We start from the raw sequence: 19,579 nt of genomic DNA, 5'->3' as shown, positions 1-19,579 counted from the left end.
AAGACTGTCTTTGATGACTAAAATATATCCCATCTGGGGAAAAAGAAGTAACAGTATGTGACAGTATGGCTCAGGAAACAGGAAGCAGGAGGAGTTTGATCAAGTTGTTTTGAAAATGACACCTCAATCTCACTACACACACATACATACAAACCAATACATATATCAATGATTTATTGCCACAATCCATTATTGTTCTCTGCATGCTCCAGAGTTCCTTTCAACTCAGATAAATATGGATCCAATACCGTGGCTCATGAAATGGAAGCTTTGAAGGGGTGGGGGGGAGATATCTGCATTGATTGATAAAGACATGCTCTTGGAAGTAACTGCCTCAGCTTATTTTGTCTCATGTCTTTGAAGAGAGAGGAACTATGGTGAAAGGACACAACAGGGGTAAAGTCATCATAAGCATGATTCCAAGACCACCATGGGAAGGAACATTTTGGTCAGCTCTGTGTGCATATAGCCTTTTTTAATCTAGTAGCTTCTGAAGTGTTTGTGCATGCCACCAAATAAAAACCTTTTCTTTGTAAAGTCAGAAGCTGTTAGAACCAATGGAGTTCATTTCATTTAGGTGCACTATGGAGTTGAAAAATCATAATTAATAATATCTGACTATTGAGTGACAAAGCAGAAGTACTGGGGTCTTGTAGTGACTTGCACTAAAGCTATGTGGTGTGATTATATGATAAATTACAGTATCTTTATTGGAAAAACAGTCCGTGCAGGTCTTGAAAAAGATGTGAATAATGTAAGCATTCAGACACTTGTTCCTGCAAAACTGCAATGGGAATATGTAATATCGTTCACTTATGTGTAGATGCTGGAATGTAATTTCAAAGAGATTATATGATTTTGAAAAGTTGTTACAATGGCTGTGAAGACGGAAGAAAGCTGCAACAAATGAGAAGCCACCAGTCGTCGGGTTAACCAAGCCACTGGATGTGCACCTCATTCTGTGAAGACTGTGTGTTAATTGGCTGTGCACTGATCTCCACACATAAAGAAAATTCACACACAGGTGTCTTCCATTAAAAATAAAACAAAACAAACAAAAGTTCTATGGTGATCAGCAAGTGATAACAGGAGTGAGACTGTGAAATCTGGAAGCCCCTAGCCACACTGGCACATTGGTGGTGGATATGGATTCAGTCATTCTACCTCAAGGTCCAAGGCAATTGAGTAGTTCAGCAGCTGTATCCATCTCTGAGCAATTTTATTTAGGACCCACTCTGCTTGCTCCATATGGGGAGGGGGCAAAAAAATGTCCCCTAAACATAGTCTGCATCTCTTATCCCTGACTGGACTGCTGTTTTCAGAGGAGTCACCACCTTGTGGTCAAAAAGTAAAAATTAACTTTGGAACGTGGAACGTACAGACACTGAATGAACTCAGGACTTCTATTATTGCAAGGAAAAGATGGGGTTGGAAACAGTAACCCGAATGGTATCCTGCTTCTCACCAAATGTACAGAACACAACCTTGACATCACAAATACACTCTTCCTCCAGAAAAAAAACAAGACATAATGGAAGCTCCCCCAGTCAAAGCAAAGCATTGGCACCTCTTTGACTATGCAATTATACGTGCCAGAGACTGCTGCAACGTGCTTCTCAACCTCTGTGCATGGCATGAATTTCAAAGGCATTCGACACAGTGACTCTCTGGATCATTCTCCAAAAATTGAATGCTCTGACAAATTCATGAACATCCTGCTGCTCCTCCATGATGACATGATGGCAGCAGTTTTGGACAGCAATGGCTTTCAAATTGACCCATTTAAGGTGGAATCAGGAATCAACCAGGAATGTGTTATTGCCCCAACCTTATTTTCCATCTTCATAGCTATGATACTGCACCTTGTTGGTGGGAAGATTCCTGCTGCTGTGAAAATCACTTCTCGGACAGATGGCAAACTATTTAACCTCAGCAGATTGAAAGCTAAAACCAAGGTCAAAACAACGTGTGTTATAGAATTCCAGTATGCTGATGATAATGTAGTCTGTGATCATTCAGAAGAAGGCCTATAAGCCACTCCAAACACAATACCAGAATCATATGAACATTGAGAAAACCAAAGTGCTTTTTCAACAGACACCAGCCAATTCTTCTGCCATGCCAAAAATACAGCTTAATGGTGTGGTGTTGACCATTTCTGCTACCTTGGCAGCCACCTCTCCACAAAAGTCAACATCAGCATTGAAATACAACATCGTCTGAGCTCTGCAAATGCATCATTTTTTAAAATGAAGCAGAGTGTTTTCAAGGATTGGGGCATTCATAGGGATACCAAGATACTTGTTTATATTAAAAAAACGTTCTAAAAAGCCATACTAGGTTATATATTTGTGAGTGTTTAAGACCTCAGAGGCCATAATCCAATCTTCTAAACAGTTTTTAAAATACTTGCTCAGGATGTGTTTCCAAGCACTTCACAAGAAATTAAAGTTCTTTATTGAAGTCAGAGGATATTATTTCTGACTATACAGTTGGTGTGCATTTTTAAAAGGGTTGTGTGACCAAGGAAAATCAATACACTATGACATGAGTGAAGGTCTTTTCCACTGTAATACCTTGATTGTGAGGTGTCTTCCTCTTTGGACCTTGACTGGTGTTCACACTGGCTTTTTTTTTTAATAGGACTAGGTTAGAACAAGCTCTCTGATAAAAATGTTTTGGGGCTAATGATTTTGCCCAAATCTTTTAGTTTAATTCATTCCATGACTGAGCTCTAATTCAAATCACTCTTATCTCAAAGCAGATTTTTCCATTGAAATACTATGGTAGAAGCACAAAGTTGAGGCAAGGAAGCACAAACTACAAAATGAAGAGGCAGAAGAATCATTTTCTTCATACTGTACTCATTCAAGCCTCCCTCTTCTCTTGCTCTCTCTTCTCTCTCTCCATGAAGCTAAACATACCAGGAATAAAAACTAAACAAAAACAACTAACCCAAAGTTCCTCAAACCACACAAGAGCAAGGCAAACAGCAACCTCCCAAAGAGCATGAGGCACAGAGGTTGCTCACCTGCTCCCTTGAAGTTCTAAAGTCCTGTAATATCATGGTAGCATTCCCTCTGGTGCTAGCTCTTAACTAAATTGCTGCAGGGAGAACAATATTGGTCTCTGTGACTTAATAGTTGGCTATGTGATTATCTATTACAATAATAGATTTCAGAATTGCTTCTACCCCCTCCTTTTATTCTGCAAACACATATGCCCTTGGATTTTAAAAATAATCTTTGTAAAGTACAGTTTGGTAAAAACCCATCTAGAGTTTGCATTCTGCAGGAATTTTCAAAATTGCTCATTTAGTTTATGCCACATGACATAAAACTTCCAGTTTTGTAATCTGATCTATTTGTGTCTGGTTCAATATTGTATAGAGCCTTCAGGCTTAAACAAATATGATCATACAAAACTACCAAATCTAGTAGTATTCTTATAAAATGTGATTGTTTGCTCCAGTAATTCTTATTCACTGAAAAAAGAAGAATATTAATGGAAGAGTAATTAAATTAGATTGAGATGACAACCAAGAATAATACTAATTAGACTACAATTGAAACACAATATGAGTAATGTCATGTAAATTAATATAATGACTCCACAGTTGCATTCTTGGTAGAATTTCAGAGGTCTTGGCAACAATTTTCTATAGATGGTTTGGTACTGTTGAAACAATAACTGTTGATTTGGTTTATTGCTTTATCCAAGTTTCAAGCTGCTGGACATACTTAAGAAACCACGAAGAGGCAAACATACACATATATAATGTGTTTAATTATTTTATGTTTTCGTTTAAAACAATAAAATCAAATAGCTTTATTTGACAGATGTAACATCTTTCAATTAATTTTTTAAAGTCTCTAAGTGGGTTATGTAAGTGCTTCCTAATATTGAAATCCCTTTTGAATGCTTAAGAACTAATGAGTTTGAAACTCCTCTGCCTACATTCATACATGTTTTGTGTTACTAGTTACATATGCAAATCTTGGGAGATGCTGTGGTTTTGGAATATTCCATATGAAGAAGTATTCACAGGGCCCAATACTTGGGTTTCTTCAAAGCACTGAAAGTTTCTTAGCATTTTAAAAGTAAATTATAGGTGGTTTAAAGTTTCCTTATGGAGTTGTGCTGAATCAACTTGGCACTCTGGGGAAGTCGTGATAGAAGTCCTCAAAACAAAATGATGAACACGTCCTTTAGAAAGCCCCAGGCAGCCACAGCCAGTATAATTTTATCATCTCTCTTAGTAAAATTGTTATGTTGGTGTGATCTGTTCTTGCAGTGTTTCCCAAATGTGAAGAAATCATCAGTGGATTTGAAAGAACAATATGTACAAGTTAGAAGGATGTCAGCTGTAGAAACCATGAGTGATGCAAAAAGAGAAGGGATTTGTTTTAAAAAATGAATGGGAGTTTCATGTCTAGGGATAGACTCATCAGAGTAATGCAAAATACAGAAATAGTTTGGGGGAAAATTAGCTAGTTCAGATTTAAGATACACCATGAAGCATCATGATAGAAATAAGTGTGTGCCACCCACTCATCTTCTCTCCCCTGTGAATATACCTGTGAATAGATAGAAAATTCTCTCTTCAGTTTTAAGTTAACTGCAGCTTGCTATATTCTAGATAAATGTCTGGAAAAATACATGGTTTAATCTTAACAATAGTTCATCAAGCTGTCTTGTTTTAGCTAATAGTAGGCACAATGTAAGCTTTGGATATAGCACTAAACTGTAGTTTTTCAAAATGGAAATAAAAACTTCTCCTGTGTGTTGTCAAAGGCTTTCATGGCCAGGATCACAGAGGTTGTGAGGTATGGAGAAACTAAGCAAGGAAGGTGTATATATATATGTATATATATATATATATATATATATATATATATATATATCTCCTGGCTTCCTGCCTGGGGGCATCCTTTGTTCAGAGTTGTTAGCTGCCCCTGGTTGATTCATGTCTGGAACTCCTCTGTTTTCAGAGTGCTGCTTCTTATTTACTGTTCTGATTTTTGAGTTTTTTTAAATACTGGTAGCCAGATTTTGTTCATTTTCATGGTTTCCTCCTTTCTGTTGAAGTTGTCCACATGCTTCTCCTCCTTGTGACCATAAAAGAAGACATTCAAGATTCAGTGTAATTCATTTTTATCATGATAAAACCACCTCTCCCTTTTAATGTTTTGGATTTCAACTCCTGTCAGTGCCAGTGACCATGACCAGTTGGGAATCCCATGAGGCATGAATACTTGGGTAGTGCCTGAATAAAAAAGATTTTTATAAAAATGACTTATTGTGACATTGAAACTTCCTCGTTGCTCTGATGTATTCTGGCAGTTCTAGTAGTTCCCGTTTTTGAGAGGCAATAGATGAGCAGATCCTAACATTACTGCTGTATGCAAAAATACATCCCAACGTTTTTTTTGTGAAGGAGTAGATGACAATTCAAACAGAAGGTGAAGATTTTTCCCATGTGCAATGGCTTGAGAATAAAAATGCTGTTTTTACATGTCAAGGCATGTTTCCTAATCCAAGTAGCATCAAATACTGCCAGACAGCCAAGTCATGGTGTAACTATCTAATGACCTTATCACACTCACCAAATTCAGTGTCCTAGGATGGTTCCTGCCTGTTTTGGGGACAGAGCCCCATGCTGGCCATCATACAATGTTGTGTGACTTCTAGCAGAGGCGCAGACTCAAATGGGGTGAAAGTGTCCTTGGATGTTTCCCTCATAACATGGGAGGTTTCCCGTGTTGTGGCAACTCCAATGGGGTTGGAGAGACAGATCTTCCCCAGAAGGATGATGCTTCCCACATGTGATAGGAAAAGTGTCGCCAGAAGGGAGTTGCACGTGGGGCAACGGATTCGCCTCGCTGTCCCCCTTTTTCTTCCATGAAGCAGGACACTTCGCCTGGCCTTTTGATAAGGTCATAAAACTCATCCATTTTGGATCACTTGGATTATAGCACAAAACACCTGCTGTTTGGAGTAGTTGGACCTTGAAAGGGAAATTCATGCAGTCTCTTATCTTTTTCTCTCTCCCTTCCCCATTAATAACATTTACTGCCCTTTTCTAATATCCCACTGATCTTGCAAAAAGGACATTCCTCTCTTGATCTGACCAGTAAGGCAGCCCTATGTTCATGGAAGAGATGGTCTGCCAGGAAATCATCACATTCATTGAGAAAGCTCTCTCCTCCAATGCAAGAACAAGGCCTGGGCCCATCTACACTATTCTACAATGTGGTTTAGGGGATGCATTATCATGAGGCGTTCAAACAACACCTCATGATAATGCACAATAACCCAGAATAAATCTGGAAAGTTTATTCTAGGTTAAAACAACACCTGCAAAGGTTGAGACCTTTCAGATCTTTGCAGGTTTGGAAACTTTGCAGAGTGTGGAAACTGCTTCTGGGATTGCCATTTGCAATTCACCATTTGTAAATATCACATGGAGCTTTTGAGGGGAAATTGCCCCCTTCCCTCTTTAAAGCTCCATTTCATGCTTTAGAGATGCCACTGAACAAAGGAGACCCTCTAGCCTCACTAAGGAGGTTATTTTTAAACTTTTTATGGTGAAAATAAAGATGAGAGGCTGATGGCCATACTCCCTGCCATGCCAATTACTAATTGGCACAGGTGGAATTGTGGCTACCCATTTCACTGAAAAGGTGAGGTTTGGCCCCCCGAGTGATCATCAAATGTACAGGGAACCAGAGGTTAAATTTCAGTATGGCCAATGTTTGCATAAGGTGTTGTCTTTTCTATTTTTCTCACCCCTTAATCACTTCCAAATAAATAAACATATTTAGCTGTAACATTCTAAATGTATGTGTGAGAGGGGAGGGGAGTGATTGGATGTATTTATAAAAGTATTTTCTCACTAGTATAGAAAAGTGATTAGTATCATTATGCATCCAAGGTGTATTTTATGTCTAGTTCCTGAAAAGTATATAAGGTAAGTGGATATGCAGGGATTACATCCGACCACATAAAGTGCTAAAATGAACATTAAAATTAGAAATATTGAGGTTTAAAGGCAAACTAGGCTGAACAAATGATGGTGTGACATTTTGTAGGGTAAGCTTTAATTATTAAAAGAAAAAAATCAAGCCACTTGCAGTCTGATAGTACAACATCTGTAAGAGCCATATTGAAGCTGAAGGTAAACTGTAAAATCAAAACCTGTCAAAACCTTTGTGATATAAAATGCCATCTTTGGTTGAAATAACCCCGCTGCCTAGCAGTTTTCACTGCAAGTTGTAATTCAATAGGAGTGCCAAAGTAAGCTAATATCATGGAATTCTGGATTATGCTGGGCTATAGAAAATATCCATTTTTGTTGAGAACTAATAAAGAATATTTATGGACAAAATATTAACAAAAGACAATATTATATTTTACATTGTGAATTTCACTTTTAAAAATAAAAACAAACTAAAGTATAAAATAAGCACATCAGTCTGTTTCAACATTAGCAGATTTATGAATACAACATGTGGTTAGTAGAATAGTGATAACTGGAAACTGATGCTTTGTATCCATCATATGTATGAAAAGGGCATATCTCTTTCTTTTCCTAATTACAAACTAGAGTCAATAGTGATCATAATTATATCTGTGTAAATTGTGGAAGGAGTCAATCCCTATATTTGTGAATACAATTGGCCGTATTATGGTACTTCCTCAAATTTACACCTATATTCCTATAAAGATGCATTATGTTGATCATCCATTGGAAATATGCCAAGGAACATGGTACGTGATGTGACAGTGGCTTGCATCCTGGCTCCAGAGAAATCTACACATCCATTGAATATTTAGAGACACTGTTATGAATCTTCCTGCTGTGTTTCTACTTGCATCTTTATCTTGTCATCTAGGGGGATGTTAAGCTTCCATTTGCTTATCATTCATTTCTTATTTAGCAAACATATTTTGCTGAATTCAAATTAACTTTCTAAAACATCTCTTCTTCCAGGATGCTATGCCACATCCTGCAGCCTTGATTTCCACAAGGAAATTTTTCTCCCTAGTGGGCAAGCAGATTCTTTCCTCATGCTCTCTGCCTGGCTCTTATGAGCAACTTTGGTCTCTGGAAAATTGAGGAGAGAAAGATATAAAGAGAGAGAGAGCCCAAGAGGCAGCTCAGATGTGAAGACGCCAGCTCAGCAACTCTTTCAGCCAGGAAAGTTTCCTACCTCTTTTATCTGTGTTCTAAAATGGAAAAATAAAATGAAGTGGATGGGCTAAAATCTTGACAAAGCAAAAGAGCTACAAAATATATAAGGAGAAATAGCTGGGAATGTCACTGATGGAGAGTGATAACAATTTTAAACCAAAATTCCTAAACCATTAAAGCCACTCTGGTGTTCCTCTTTCAAATGTTCCCTATATTTCTTCTCACACCTTCATTAATTAAATGGGAAAATTGGTTGAAATCCTTTGTTTTGAGTGGTTAGCAGCAAAAGAATAATTTTAAAAAGCCCAAAACAAATTCTAATTTTTATTATTTTAAATAGTATCAAATTATGATACTATTAATACATTAGGATATCAACACATTCGATTTCTTTAATCCAATATGTGTTAAATAAATTGATACCATAGTTTGTTTTAGGACTGAGGCGTGGCTCATGATGTAGGACATATCCTTAGAAAGCCCCTCAGTTTAGTCTCCTTGCATCTCAGAGAATAAACTGCTTACATCATCCAGTAGTCTCATTCCAGTTTGACACAATTCATAGGTTTTAATATTTCTCCAAATCCCATCCCTATGGTGCAATGGCCAGGGTGGTACATCTCTAAACTGGAAATGAATACACATTTATTCCCACTCCCTAGACCCTGACAGTCTGAGACAGCCATCCTGTAGTAACATGATATTATTTGGAAATAGTAATGATATTGTTCCAAATATCCAAAGACATAACCAAAGACAGACTATACTTTGTGGGTGGGGTGGGTAAAACAGAAAGATTTGGAGTCCTGGCCATATTTTAGTGATCAGTAGATTTATACAGGTAGGCTCAAGCTTCAAAGGACCATATAGAATATCTATCTGTGTGTGTGTGTGTGTGTGTGTGTGTGTCCTTCTTTGAGAATGCAAAAACTGAAAAGTATTAGATTCCCTTATAACCCCTGCTGCAGGGTAAGAGCTCTCTTCACAGGTGACAGATATAGGTTGGCTATTAAAAGAATGCTGAGTGCTAGCACTTCAACTTAACAATTTTACTAATATCTGCCAATTGTGTTATCTGCCTCTTCATTTCAATTTCTTCCTTAGGCACCAACATCAGAGTCCTTATCTAATTATACACCTGGAAGGTACTTTTTCTGTTAATACTCGAGGCCAAGGATGTAGAAATCCCTCAGTCTCAATTTTATAGCACTGTCCCCAATTCCATGCAAACTTTCTTCCTGTCCTTGTTTCACAGGCATTTTGAAACGTGGTCATGTTGGTGCAGGTGGGGTGTTCACACGAAATGGAATGTGCAATTTCTTCTTAATATGTATATTTACTTACATATTTCCCCAATTTTATGCTTCCCTTGAGACTTATATGTTTTGCCAATTGTGCACATTTTGCCTTTCATATTTAAAGCATGTCCACTGTTTTTAAAGCATTTATTTCTCTGAAATGCCCCAGAAGGCTTGCAAATGTGCACAAAGTGAGATCTGCTTCTCCCTGTAATGAGTCTTGAAAGGTGGAGAAAGGCTCCTTTTGTTGAATCCAACAAATCCCAGAAGCTACTTCCACAGATCCAAGCCAATATCCTTATCTATTTATGTTCCACAATGCTCAGAAGAAAGAATATGTGACTGCTTCACTGAACAGCACTGTTACATCCACAAGGTTGCATGCCTGAACAGAGAGCTGCTGTGTATATGTATGTCCAAATTTGTAACAACCCGAATTATCAATAATGAAAGAACAAAAGAATCAGTTATAGCCACCTATCATTTCTAAAGGCAAAAGGCTTAGATGACCTTTCCTGAGGAGCACCAAAGACTTCCAATAATGCTATTTAAAAATGCAAATCTTGATTAGGAGTTTAAGAAACTCTACTATATTCCAGTAACACCTATTTATCAACTAATTACTCAATTGTACTCATAGCAGAGATTATTCACATTGTTTTCTTATTACGGTATCATGTTTCATACGTTGATCAAGGTTCAATTACTGTCTAAAACTGCAACATTCACCTGAACTCATTCTTCCTTTCCATGGCATGATAAATCTAAGATCAATGTTTAATCATAGAATCATAGAATAGTAGAGTTGGAAGAGACCTCATGGACCATCCAGTCCAACCACTTGCCAAGAAGCAGGAAATCTCATTCAAAGCACCCCCAAAAGATGGCCATCCAGCCTCTGTTTAAAAGCCTCCAAAGAAGGAGCCTCCATCACAGTCCAGGGGAGAGAGTTCCACTGTCGAACAGCTCTCACAGTGAGGAAGTTCTTCCTGGTGTTCAGGTGGAATCTCCTTTCCTGTAGTTTGAAGCCATTGTTCTGCATCCTAGTCTGCAGGGCAGCAGAAAACAAGCTTGTTCCCTCCTCCCTATGACTTCCCTTCACGTATTTGTACATGGCTATCATGTCTCCTCTCAGCCTTCTCTTCTGCAGGCTAAACATGCCTAGTTCTTTAAGCTGCTCCTCATAGGGCTTGTTCTCCAGACCCTTAATCATTTTAGTTGCCCTCCTCTGGACACTTTCCAGCTTGTCAACATCTCCTTTCAATTGTGGTGCCCAGAATTGGACACAGTATTCCAGGTGTGGTCTGACCAAGGCAGAATAGAGGGGGAGCATGACTTCCCTGGATCTAGATGCTATACCCCTATTGATGCAGGCCAAAATCCCATTGGCATTCTTAGCAGCCGCATCACATTGTAGGCTCATATTTAACTTGTTGTCCACGAGAACTCCAAGATCTTTTTCACACATACTGCTGTCGAGCCAGGAGTCCCCATTCTGTATCTTTGCATTCCATTTTTCTGCTGAAGTGAAGTATTTTGCATTTGTCCCTGTTGAACTTCATTTTGTTAGTTTCGGCCCATCTCTCGTCTGTCAAGATCGTTTTGAATTCTGCTCCTATTACAACTGTTAAGTTGTAACAGTTGAAAATACCATTAGATGTCACTTTATTCTTGACTTGAAATAGCTTCCCTCATCTATTCATAATAATAATAATAATAATAATAATAATAATAATAATAATAATAATAATAATAATAATAATACTTTATTTATATACTGCCCTATCTCCCGGATGGGACTCAGGGCGGTTTCCAATAATAAAAACCACACATGCATTACATAACAACATAATAACACATTATTAAGGAAGGTAAAACAATACAATTATATGGCAATAAATAACACTTACACAACCTGATCAAGGGGACGGGAACCATAACCCCAATATATTAAAATGTATCATTGTAGGCTAGATAAATCTTGTGCAATATATTCAGGCCCAGAGATCGGCAGTATTCCAATGTAATTACTAAAAAACCTGCCGACATCACCAGGTTTTCAGTTCCTTACGGAAACTGGATAATGTAGGGGATTGCCTGATCTCTTTTGGCAATGCATTCCAGTGCCGGGGGGCCACTGCCAAGAAGGCTCGTTCCCTCGTCCCCACCAGCCGCACTTGAGATCAGCCTTCCCGGATGATCTCAAGGTCCGCACTGGCTCATAGGAGGAGATGCGATCACGGAGATAGGTAGGGCCCGAGCCGTATAGGGCTTTATAGGTCAAAACCTGCACCTTGAATTGGGCCCGGCAGCTTATCGGCAGCCAGTGGAGCTGCTTTAATAGGGGCATTGTGTGCTCCCTATAGCTGGCTTCAGTTAGAAATCTGGCTGCCGATCTGCCTATTAAAACATTTGCTTTCAGTGAGAGTATAGCACATTGCTTATATTCTTATGCTAGATGTTGATTTTATCAGCCAAGAACTTGTGCAGCATAATGTTGTGCCAACCAGAACAGAATGAGAGTGAGACAATCCAGACTACAGGTCAGTTTGAGTGCCTAGGAGATTTTGAAGTGATCCCTGTCAAGCATGGTTTATCCTGGCATCAGATAGCATCTCACTTCTCTTTATCAGCACACATTTATGTGGCTGCACAAGATGTGTTGTCCCCAATATTTTTCTGTTTCTCATACAAAGCTAATCATGCCTTAGTAATGCAAGATATTTTGGAACATCCATCCTAGTATTTAAACTATAAGAACAATACAGTAAATAATGATATGCTGCCCTTTCACACACACCTAAAATCTGCTGCCTGGAGTGGATGTCTCACTCTGCACATTGGGAGATGCAGCTCCAAGATTGTTCTTTGGATAGATTTTTTCTTACCTATGACAAGTACAGTGGGAATTAATTGTGGACAGACAATAGATCAAATGTTCCTTTCCTCAGAGCATCCACAATTGGGTCTGCTTGACCTGTTATTGGTCTTTGGTAGCATTATCTTTCTGGGCTACCTTGCTGGGGTGTGAGTTAAAGAAAAACAGTCAAGCTGAAACTCTCACCAGAACCAAAGATGACTAAAATGAGATTGTACTTTGGGTTTACCATGGAACATTATGACTCTCTGAGAAAACATTAATGTTTGGCAAAATGAAAGGTAGTGGAAAAAGAAACAGAGAGAAACTTTACTACAGGTGAATTGATTCCATTAAGGAAGTCACAGTCCTTGTTTATAAGATCTGAGAAGGTCAGTTGATGACTGGGGATCTTGGAGATTTCCCACATGCCAAAGTTGTGTTGATGATAAAGAACAACACCAAAAGGTATATTAGAAGGGATTGTCTTCAAAACTCCAGAGAGCTACACTCAGATTGTTAACTGGGAATGAATAAAGGAATCATGTAATTCCCTTATTGCAATAGATCCATGTTTTTCTTCGTGTAGATAAATGTTCAAACAATATATGTTTTCATGTTTACAAGCCTCTTAAGCTAAAATATTATAAAACTTGCAGGATATAAATGATAAAATCATCTCCATCATCATCATTACAATGGCAGAGATGGCTGAGTGGCTGGCAAACCCCCAAGGATTCAAGCTTTAATTTCCAAGCCATTTTTCTTCCTTTGCCAGTGTAGAGCCTATGCTTATGTCTAATGAAATGAGGACTTTGTTGAATAATGTTTTGAACTTCATTGGATTTCCCAATTTCCTTTACTTACATTGTCTTGAAAATTTTATTGGTCATCTAAGATTTTAAAGGTAATGCTGTATTACTCCAGACAATTAAAAGAGGGCCAGAGTAGCCAAGTTCTTTTAAAGCAGATGATCAATTAAATTAAAAAAGGTGTGTGATCATAAACTTTACTGAGAAAAAAAATATTTTAATATTGATAGAAGAGCATAACTTTTCCAGGAAGTCTAACATTGTGAATGGCTTATTTAGTCTATAATACTGTAGATATCTGAAACTGAGTATTTTCATCATTTCTTTGGAATTTGAATTGTGCATATGCCAGAGGTGAGCTGTAACATGGATAATGAAATATTTAACTGTGTTATTTGGTTTTATGATGCAACTGTCATAATCAATTTTAGATGTCTAACAAGAGATTGTACAGCTGGGCCTAAACTGAGACTTAAGCATAGTTTTTTGAGTTTTCTGGAAAAAAGTATAAATAATGTAATCAAATGCTTGATCTTGACAGATATGACAACTTGAGAACTATTCTTTTTATTTATTGGAACAATACTCCATAGCTCCTTTTCCAAGAGCACTAGGTTTGTGTTCTTGCATACTATGTGCTAGTCTAAACATAGGCTAGGAGAAGCGGGATGAATGGATCCAACCAAGGAAGCCACAGCCCTGAATGTGCAAGACCTAAGCAGGCTAGCTGCTAACTGGTATTCTGGGAAATCTCTCATATATAGGGTTATTTGTCAAAGTTGACTTGACATCAAATAACAACATTGTAAGGGAACATGGGGCTGTGGTGTATGAAAATATCACTTTTTGGGGTGTCTGGCAAGTTCAGATTCAACTTTTTAAAAAGCTGTGGTAGAACAGCCAACTGATATTAACAGGTGCCAGTGAGTATTCATACCAAAAAACCCCATCAATTTTCTGCTTCAGGATATTCTTTGCTAATTTTATCATGCTTGTGATTAATGCACTTTGTAGATAGCACACACACACATAAAATGCACTGGAAAATTGGCATACATGATACTTGCTGAAGGAATGTTTGTAATAAAATTGTATTCGAAGGTCGCTCTTTTCCATTTTCCTTTTTGAGCAAAGTTCATGTTCTGACTTGTCTATCCAAATTTGAATTGTTAATAATACCTTATATATAAGTAAAGGTCATGCTGCCAGTTTCAATTTGTTGACTATTTTGAAATAAGAAACCTTGTTCATGTTTTCTGCATGTAGTTGTTTATGTGAGCATGTTGTTAATTAGTGTCATTAGCTTCATATACCCCTGCAATTTCTAAAGTTCATTTGAAATTGATTTTGGAAAGAAATCTCAAATAAGTATTTGAAGTAGATACCAACAGTCTTGTGAATTTAGTAGCTTAAGTACAACAACCCTTGGGTTACAGTTTCTTGCTTTTGCCTTAAGTAATTTGAGATTCCTATTCAGACTTGGTCCTTCCTTTTTGTTAAGCTTCTTGAAATCTATCTCATGGGTGTATTTTGAAAATGTTTTAATATTAAATACTCCTTTCTTAATAAACTTATTATTTTTGTTCATCTGTGTGCTGTTTTGGTGAAAAGGGGATCAAGTAGGCGGCTGGGTTGCAATACCTGCCCCCGTCTCAAGTACGGCTGGAGAGAATGAGAGAAAGGGTCTTTTCTGTAGCTGCCCCTGTCTCTGGAACTCTCTCCCTAGGGAGATCAAAATGGCTTCCTCAATACTGTGCTTTAAAAAACAACTGAAGACCTTTCTGTGCACACAGGCATATGAAGAGGAGTATACTTGACATACTTGCACAAATAGACAAGAAGAAGTGGAATATGGATTTGGCTGTTATATGTTTTTAATTTAATATTTTAAACTCAAAATTTTAAAAATCTGTTAAATATGAAATGATTATAATATGAATTTGTTGGTCTTTGTCTGATTGTCTTTGTTGCTTGTATAAATGTAAATTGGGTTTTATCTTTTGATTTATGGGGGGTTTTTTTGTATTTTTATATGGTATTGAATATTTGCCTCTCTATATGTTGCAAGCCCCACTGAGTCCCCACTGGGGAGATAGGGCAGGATAGAAATAGTCTCATTCAATTATTCATTCATTTGTTTTCAAAACAAAATGTTTTGAATATCATGTTACAGAAATGCTGTTTCAGAGTTCTATGGACTTTTACACATTTTCTAAACTACACAACATGTATACAAGTGAGGAGTAAGCTTACTCCAGCTTAGTGTACACTAGAAACATTTACCCTATTATAGGGACCAATATAGTTTACAATACAAGCCAAAACAAAATAGCTAAATCAATTATCTTACAGCAGTTTGAAAAGCATTAAAGAACTTATCCAATTAAAAAAATAATTCTAAACACAAAAAGCAAAATGCAGCACAGCCATTGAACATCCCTATGCCCCAAATTTATCACCTACTGGTGGTAGGGGAGCACAGAAGGAGACAACCATAGCTCAGGTGTATGATACAGTAGGGGAACTTGTAAAGAAAGTCCAAAACTGCTACCAGTGAAGCGTGGATAACACTAAATTAAATGAACCAATGATTTGGCATAGTAAATTGCAGGTTCCTGTGTTTCTATGTCCAAAGGATTTCACAACACAAATTTATTTATTTCCATCATTTCTATCCCGCCCTTCTCACCCGAAGGGACTCAGGGTGACTCACAATCTGGCAAGATTTAAAACAATACACTATAGAATACTTGAACCATTTGTCCACAAGACCTTGTACATAACAAACTCTAGGGAATAGATAGGTCATCAAGTGCATTAGTAGTACTTGCAGAACCTACATAGAGATCTCCCTGCATGGTTTTGAGTCCGTCTGTGCATGTCTGATAGTATTAGTGATTATACAAATAAAAGGAATAAGACTCTATGGAAGCCATATCCAATTAAAGTTAATAACAAAGCTCTAGTTGTTCTCATGTATCTGGATCAAAATAGAATGTTCTGTAGTTCTATGAAGGTAAATGATGCAGCTAAACTTTTAAGAGCAAATTATACTGTTAATAATTAAGTAGCTTTAATGTCTTTCCACATGTAAAATTCGGTGATATTATGTACTAAATTTCTATATAAAACATAATATATTAACATTTATCTGAGAAGCATGTCCTGGTACCAAGTTTAATGGATTTATTCTAAATAAAAGCAGAGAAAAATGGAGGGGTGAGAAGATGTGTATGTGTATGCATTACACAATGAAGATAATTTAATTATATTTCTTTGCCATAAAAATATATGTTCTTTCTTTCTTCTTTTTAAATAGTGTTACCCAGCCATACGTGTGGCAATCCCGGTGAAATACCTAAAGGAGTTCTTCATGGCACAAGATTCAATATTGGAGATAAGATCCGCTATAGCTGTATCACAGGCTACATCTTGGAAGGTCATGCTATGCTGACATGTATCATGAGCCCTGGAAATGGAGCATTATGGGATTTCCCTGTACCGTTTTGTAGAGGTAAGTTTTCTAAAATCAGTAAAGGTCAGCATCAACCCCGAGATAATGAAATAATGATTATGAAGATAATTTCAAACCCATTAATGTGCTCTGAAGTGTTCTGCCCATCATTAGCCTTTCTCTTTCTTCTCAGGAACTTGTAGAAACACACATTCCAACAACAGAGATTTCTGCATTATATTTTATACTCTATAAATTGTACTATGTAGTAGTCATGTGCTCAGTATTTGTTTCTTTTGTTTAATTTATTGTTTCATCCCTTTTGTTTCATTTGTTGTGCACAAAATGCTAATGCCCCCTATGGGACGAAAATAGGCCCGAAAACGAAATAAAGCATGAACGGTTACTGTCAATTTGCCTTATTTTCGGGCCACGTAGCACTCCCATTCTCACGTGGCCCACTGAGCATTGATGTTTGCTATTTATTCACCTCTGAGACCTGCCTGTTGGGCCAATGGGAGGATAAGAACGCCATCAGCCTCACCTGCTGCCTGCCTCCCTTGCCTACCATCGCTCTGCAGACAGAGGTGAAAGCATCACAGAAATACTGGTATCTTAAGCCCTATCTTTAAACTCAGTTGTTTTCTGCAGATGGAGGGGAAACATCTCAGAATTAGTGTTATATTAAGCCCTATCTTTAACCTCAGTTCTCTTCTGCAGATGGTGGGTAAAACATCTCAGAATTAGTGCTATCTTAAGCCCGATCTTTAACCTCAATTCTCTTCTTAAGTATCTCTGATGCTTTTAATCCAGGTTATAATGAAGGATATAAGGACAAACCATGCCATTGCCAAAAATGATGGGAGAGAGAAGGGAATTTGCCCTCATTGCCGCCAGTTAAAGAAGTGAAATAGTAGGGTGGGCTGTATGTGTGGCATGTGGAGCATCTTTGACATTTGGAAGGAAGGAATGGTGGCCTCCCTGTTCTGCCTCCCTCCTGCTGCTGTAGGAGTGGGACCAACGGGGGGAAAGAGGGAATGTTTTTAAGAAGATTTTATTTATAGAAAGAAAAAAAATCCCCAAAAATTGAGGGATGACCCAAACGTTATAAAACTTGGCGGGCTAATTGTGGTAGATGTGCCCTTCATGTGTGGCAATTTTCACTCCTCTAGTTCTAAAACTGAGGGGAAGGAGAGCCTGGGAAGGCTGCCCATGTTGGCCAATGGTCCGATAGCGAATCTATACAAATGCACAAGACTACTCTGTAGTTTGTATTCTGTCACCTCTCTTTATTATCTCAGGCCTCAAAATTTACAACCAAAATTCACCCAGATTATAACAATAGTACAGTCCTAAAAAGTGAAATAGAGGACATAAAAATTAATTGGCTTTACCATGCTTAATTTATGATGGATTATAGCTTTTCTGTGGTTCCTCTATAGTCTTTTCTTCTGCTTTCTTAATCATAGAATGAAAGCTGCAAAAAAGTTATGTATTCTTAGAATTCCCCATTTTGCTAATTTTGCTGATTCTTGCAGATCGAGATAATTTTGATGATACTCGAGAATGGCTAATTTTGCAATTAGTTTGCTTAATACTTGAAATATATTATTAGTTTTCCTTGTTTCGTCATTATAAATACGCTTACTAAACAATGCAGAATTTCCAAGAAGGAAATTTGATTTCAGTTGGCTAGTCTGACAAAAATCATTTCAGGATTCTTAACTATTTATAGTCTTGAGCAGGGATCCCCAAACTTTTTAAACAGGGGGCCAGTTCACGATCCCTCAGACCACTGGAGGGCCAGACTATAGTTGACCAGCAAGCAATAATAATAATAATAATAATAATAATAATAATAATAATAATAATAAAGAGGGTTGGAAGAGACCCCTTGGGCCATTGAGTCCAACCCCCTTCTCCCTTTGTGCACCAAAAGCACAAGCAAAGCAGCCCTAACAGATGGCCACCCAGCCTCAATGCTAATAATAATGCTAGTAATAATAATAATAATAATAATAATAATAATAATAATAATAATAATAATAATAAAAAGAGGGTTGGAAGAGACTCCCTTGGGCCATTGAGTCCAACCCCTTTCTGCCTTTGTGCTCCAAAAGCACAAGCAAAGCACCCCTGACAGATGGCCACCCAGCCTTAATGTTAACAATAATAAATAAATAAATAAATAAATAGGGTTGGAAGAGACCCCTTGGGTCATTGAGTCCAACCCCTTTTTGCCTTTGTGCTCCAAAAGCACAAGCAAAGCACCCCTGACAGATGGCCACCCAGCCTCAATGTTAACAATAATAAATAAATAAATAAATAAATAGGGTTGGAAGAGACCCCTTGGGCCATTTAGTCCAACCCCCTTCTACCTTTGTGCCATGGGGGCCAAATAAATGGCTTCGGTGGGCCTCATGTGGCCCACGGGCCGTAGTTTGGGGACCCCTGGTCTTGAGTGTCAGTGATTTCCAATGAGACTTCACTGCAGTATCACCAAAATCAGTAGGGGTGCATCTATGCTATGGGATTAATGAGGTTTGAGACCACTTTAACTGTCATGGCTTAATGCTATGGATTCATGGGAGTTTTAGCTCAATAAGGCCTTCAGATCTCTGCAAAATAGTGCCAGTGACTCACCAAATTTCAAATTAAGCCATGGCAGTCACAAAGGTCTCAAAAGGCTTTGATTTTACAGTGTAGAAGCACCATATGTGTACAAAAAAGATTGCAACCCCCTAGTAGAGAAGCTCACATGTTCTTTGCTGCAGATTGTTTGTAGGCACTTACCAGCAACTAGACTACTAACTGGAGCTCACTATAGGGAGCATATAACTCCTCTGTTGCACCAGCTCCACTGGCTGCCACCCATTTCTTGGCACAAGTGCTGGTTTTGACCTAAAGACCCTTATATGGCTTGGGTCTAGGTTATCTGAGGAACTACATCTTTGTCTACGAACA

General features: G+C 37.9%; 1 protein-coding gene across 3 annotated transcripts in view; it reads left to right on the top strand.

Moving 5' to 3' along the window:
* The window catches only part of csmd1 (CUB and Sushi multiple domains 1), a 1,478,446-nt gene that overhangs the window by 776,487 nt on the left and 682,380 nt on the right, over positions 1–19,579 (top strand). For all 3 annotated transcript variants that reach the window (XM_062969106.1, XM_062969107.1, XM_062969109.1), the window contains exon 4: positions 16,481–16,675. In XM_062969106.1, coding sequence (XP_062825176.1) covers positions 16,481–16,675 — 195 coding nt within the window. The remainder of the gene's footprint in view (positions 1–16,480; positions 16,676–19,579) is intronic.

The sequence above is a fragment of the Anolis carolinensis genome, chromosome 1 (assembly GCF_035594765.1).
Source record: "Anolis carolinensis isolate JA03-04 chromosome 1, rAnoCar3.1.pri, whole genome shotgun sequence".
Lineage (NCBI taxonomy): Eukaryota > Metazoa > Chordata > Lepidosauria > Squamata > Dactyloidae > Anolis > Anolis carolinensis.
Note: the sequence above shows the minus strand (reverse complement) of the source record. Positions and strands in the feature narration are given on the sequence as shown.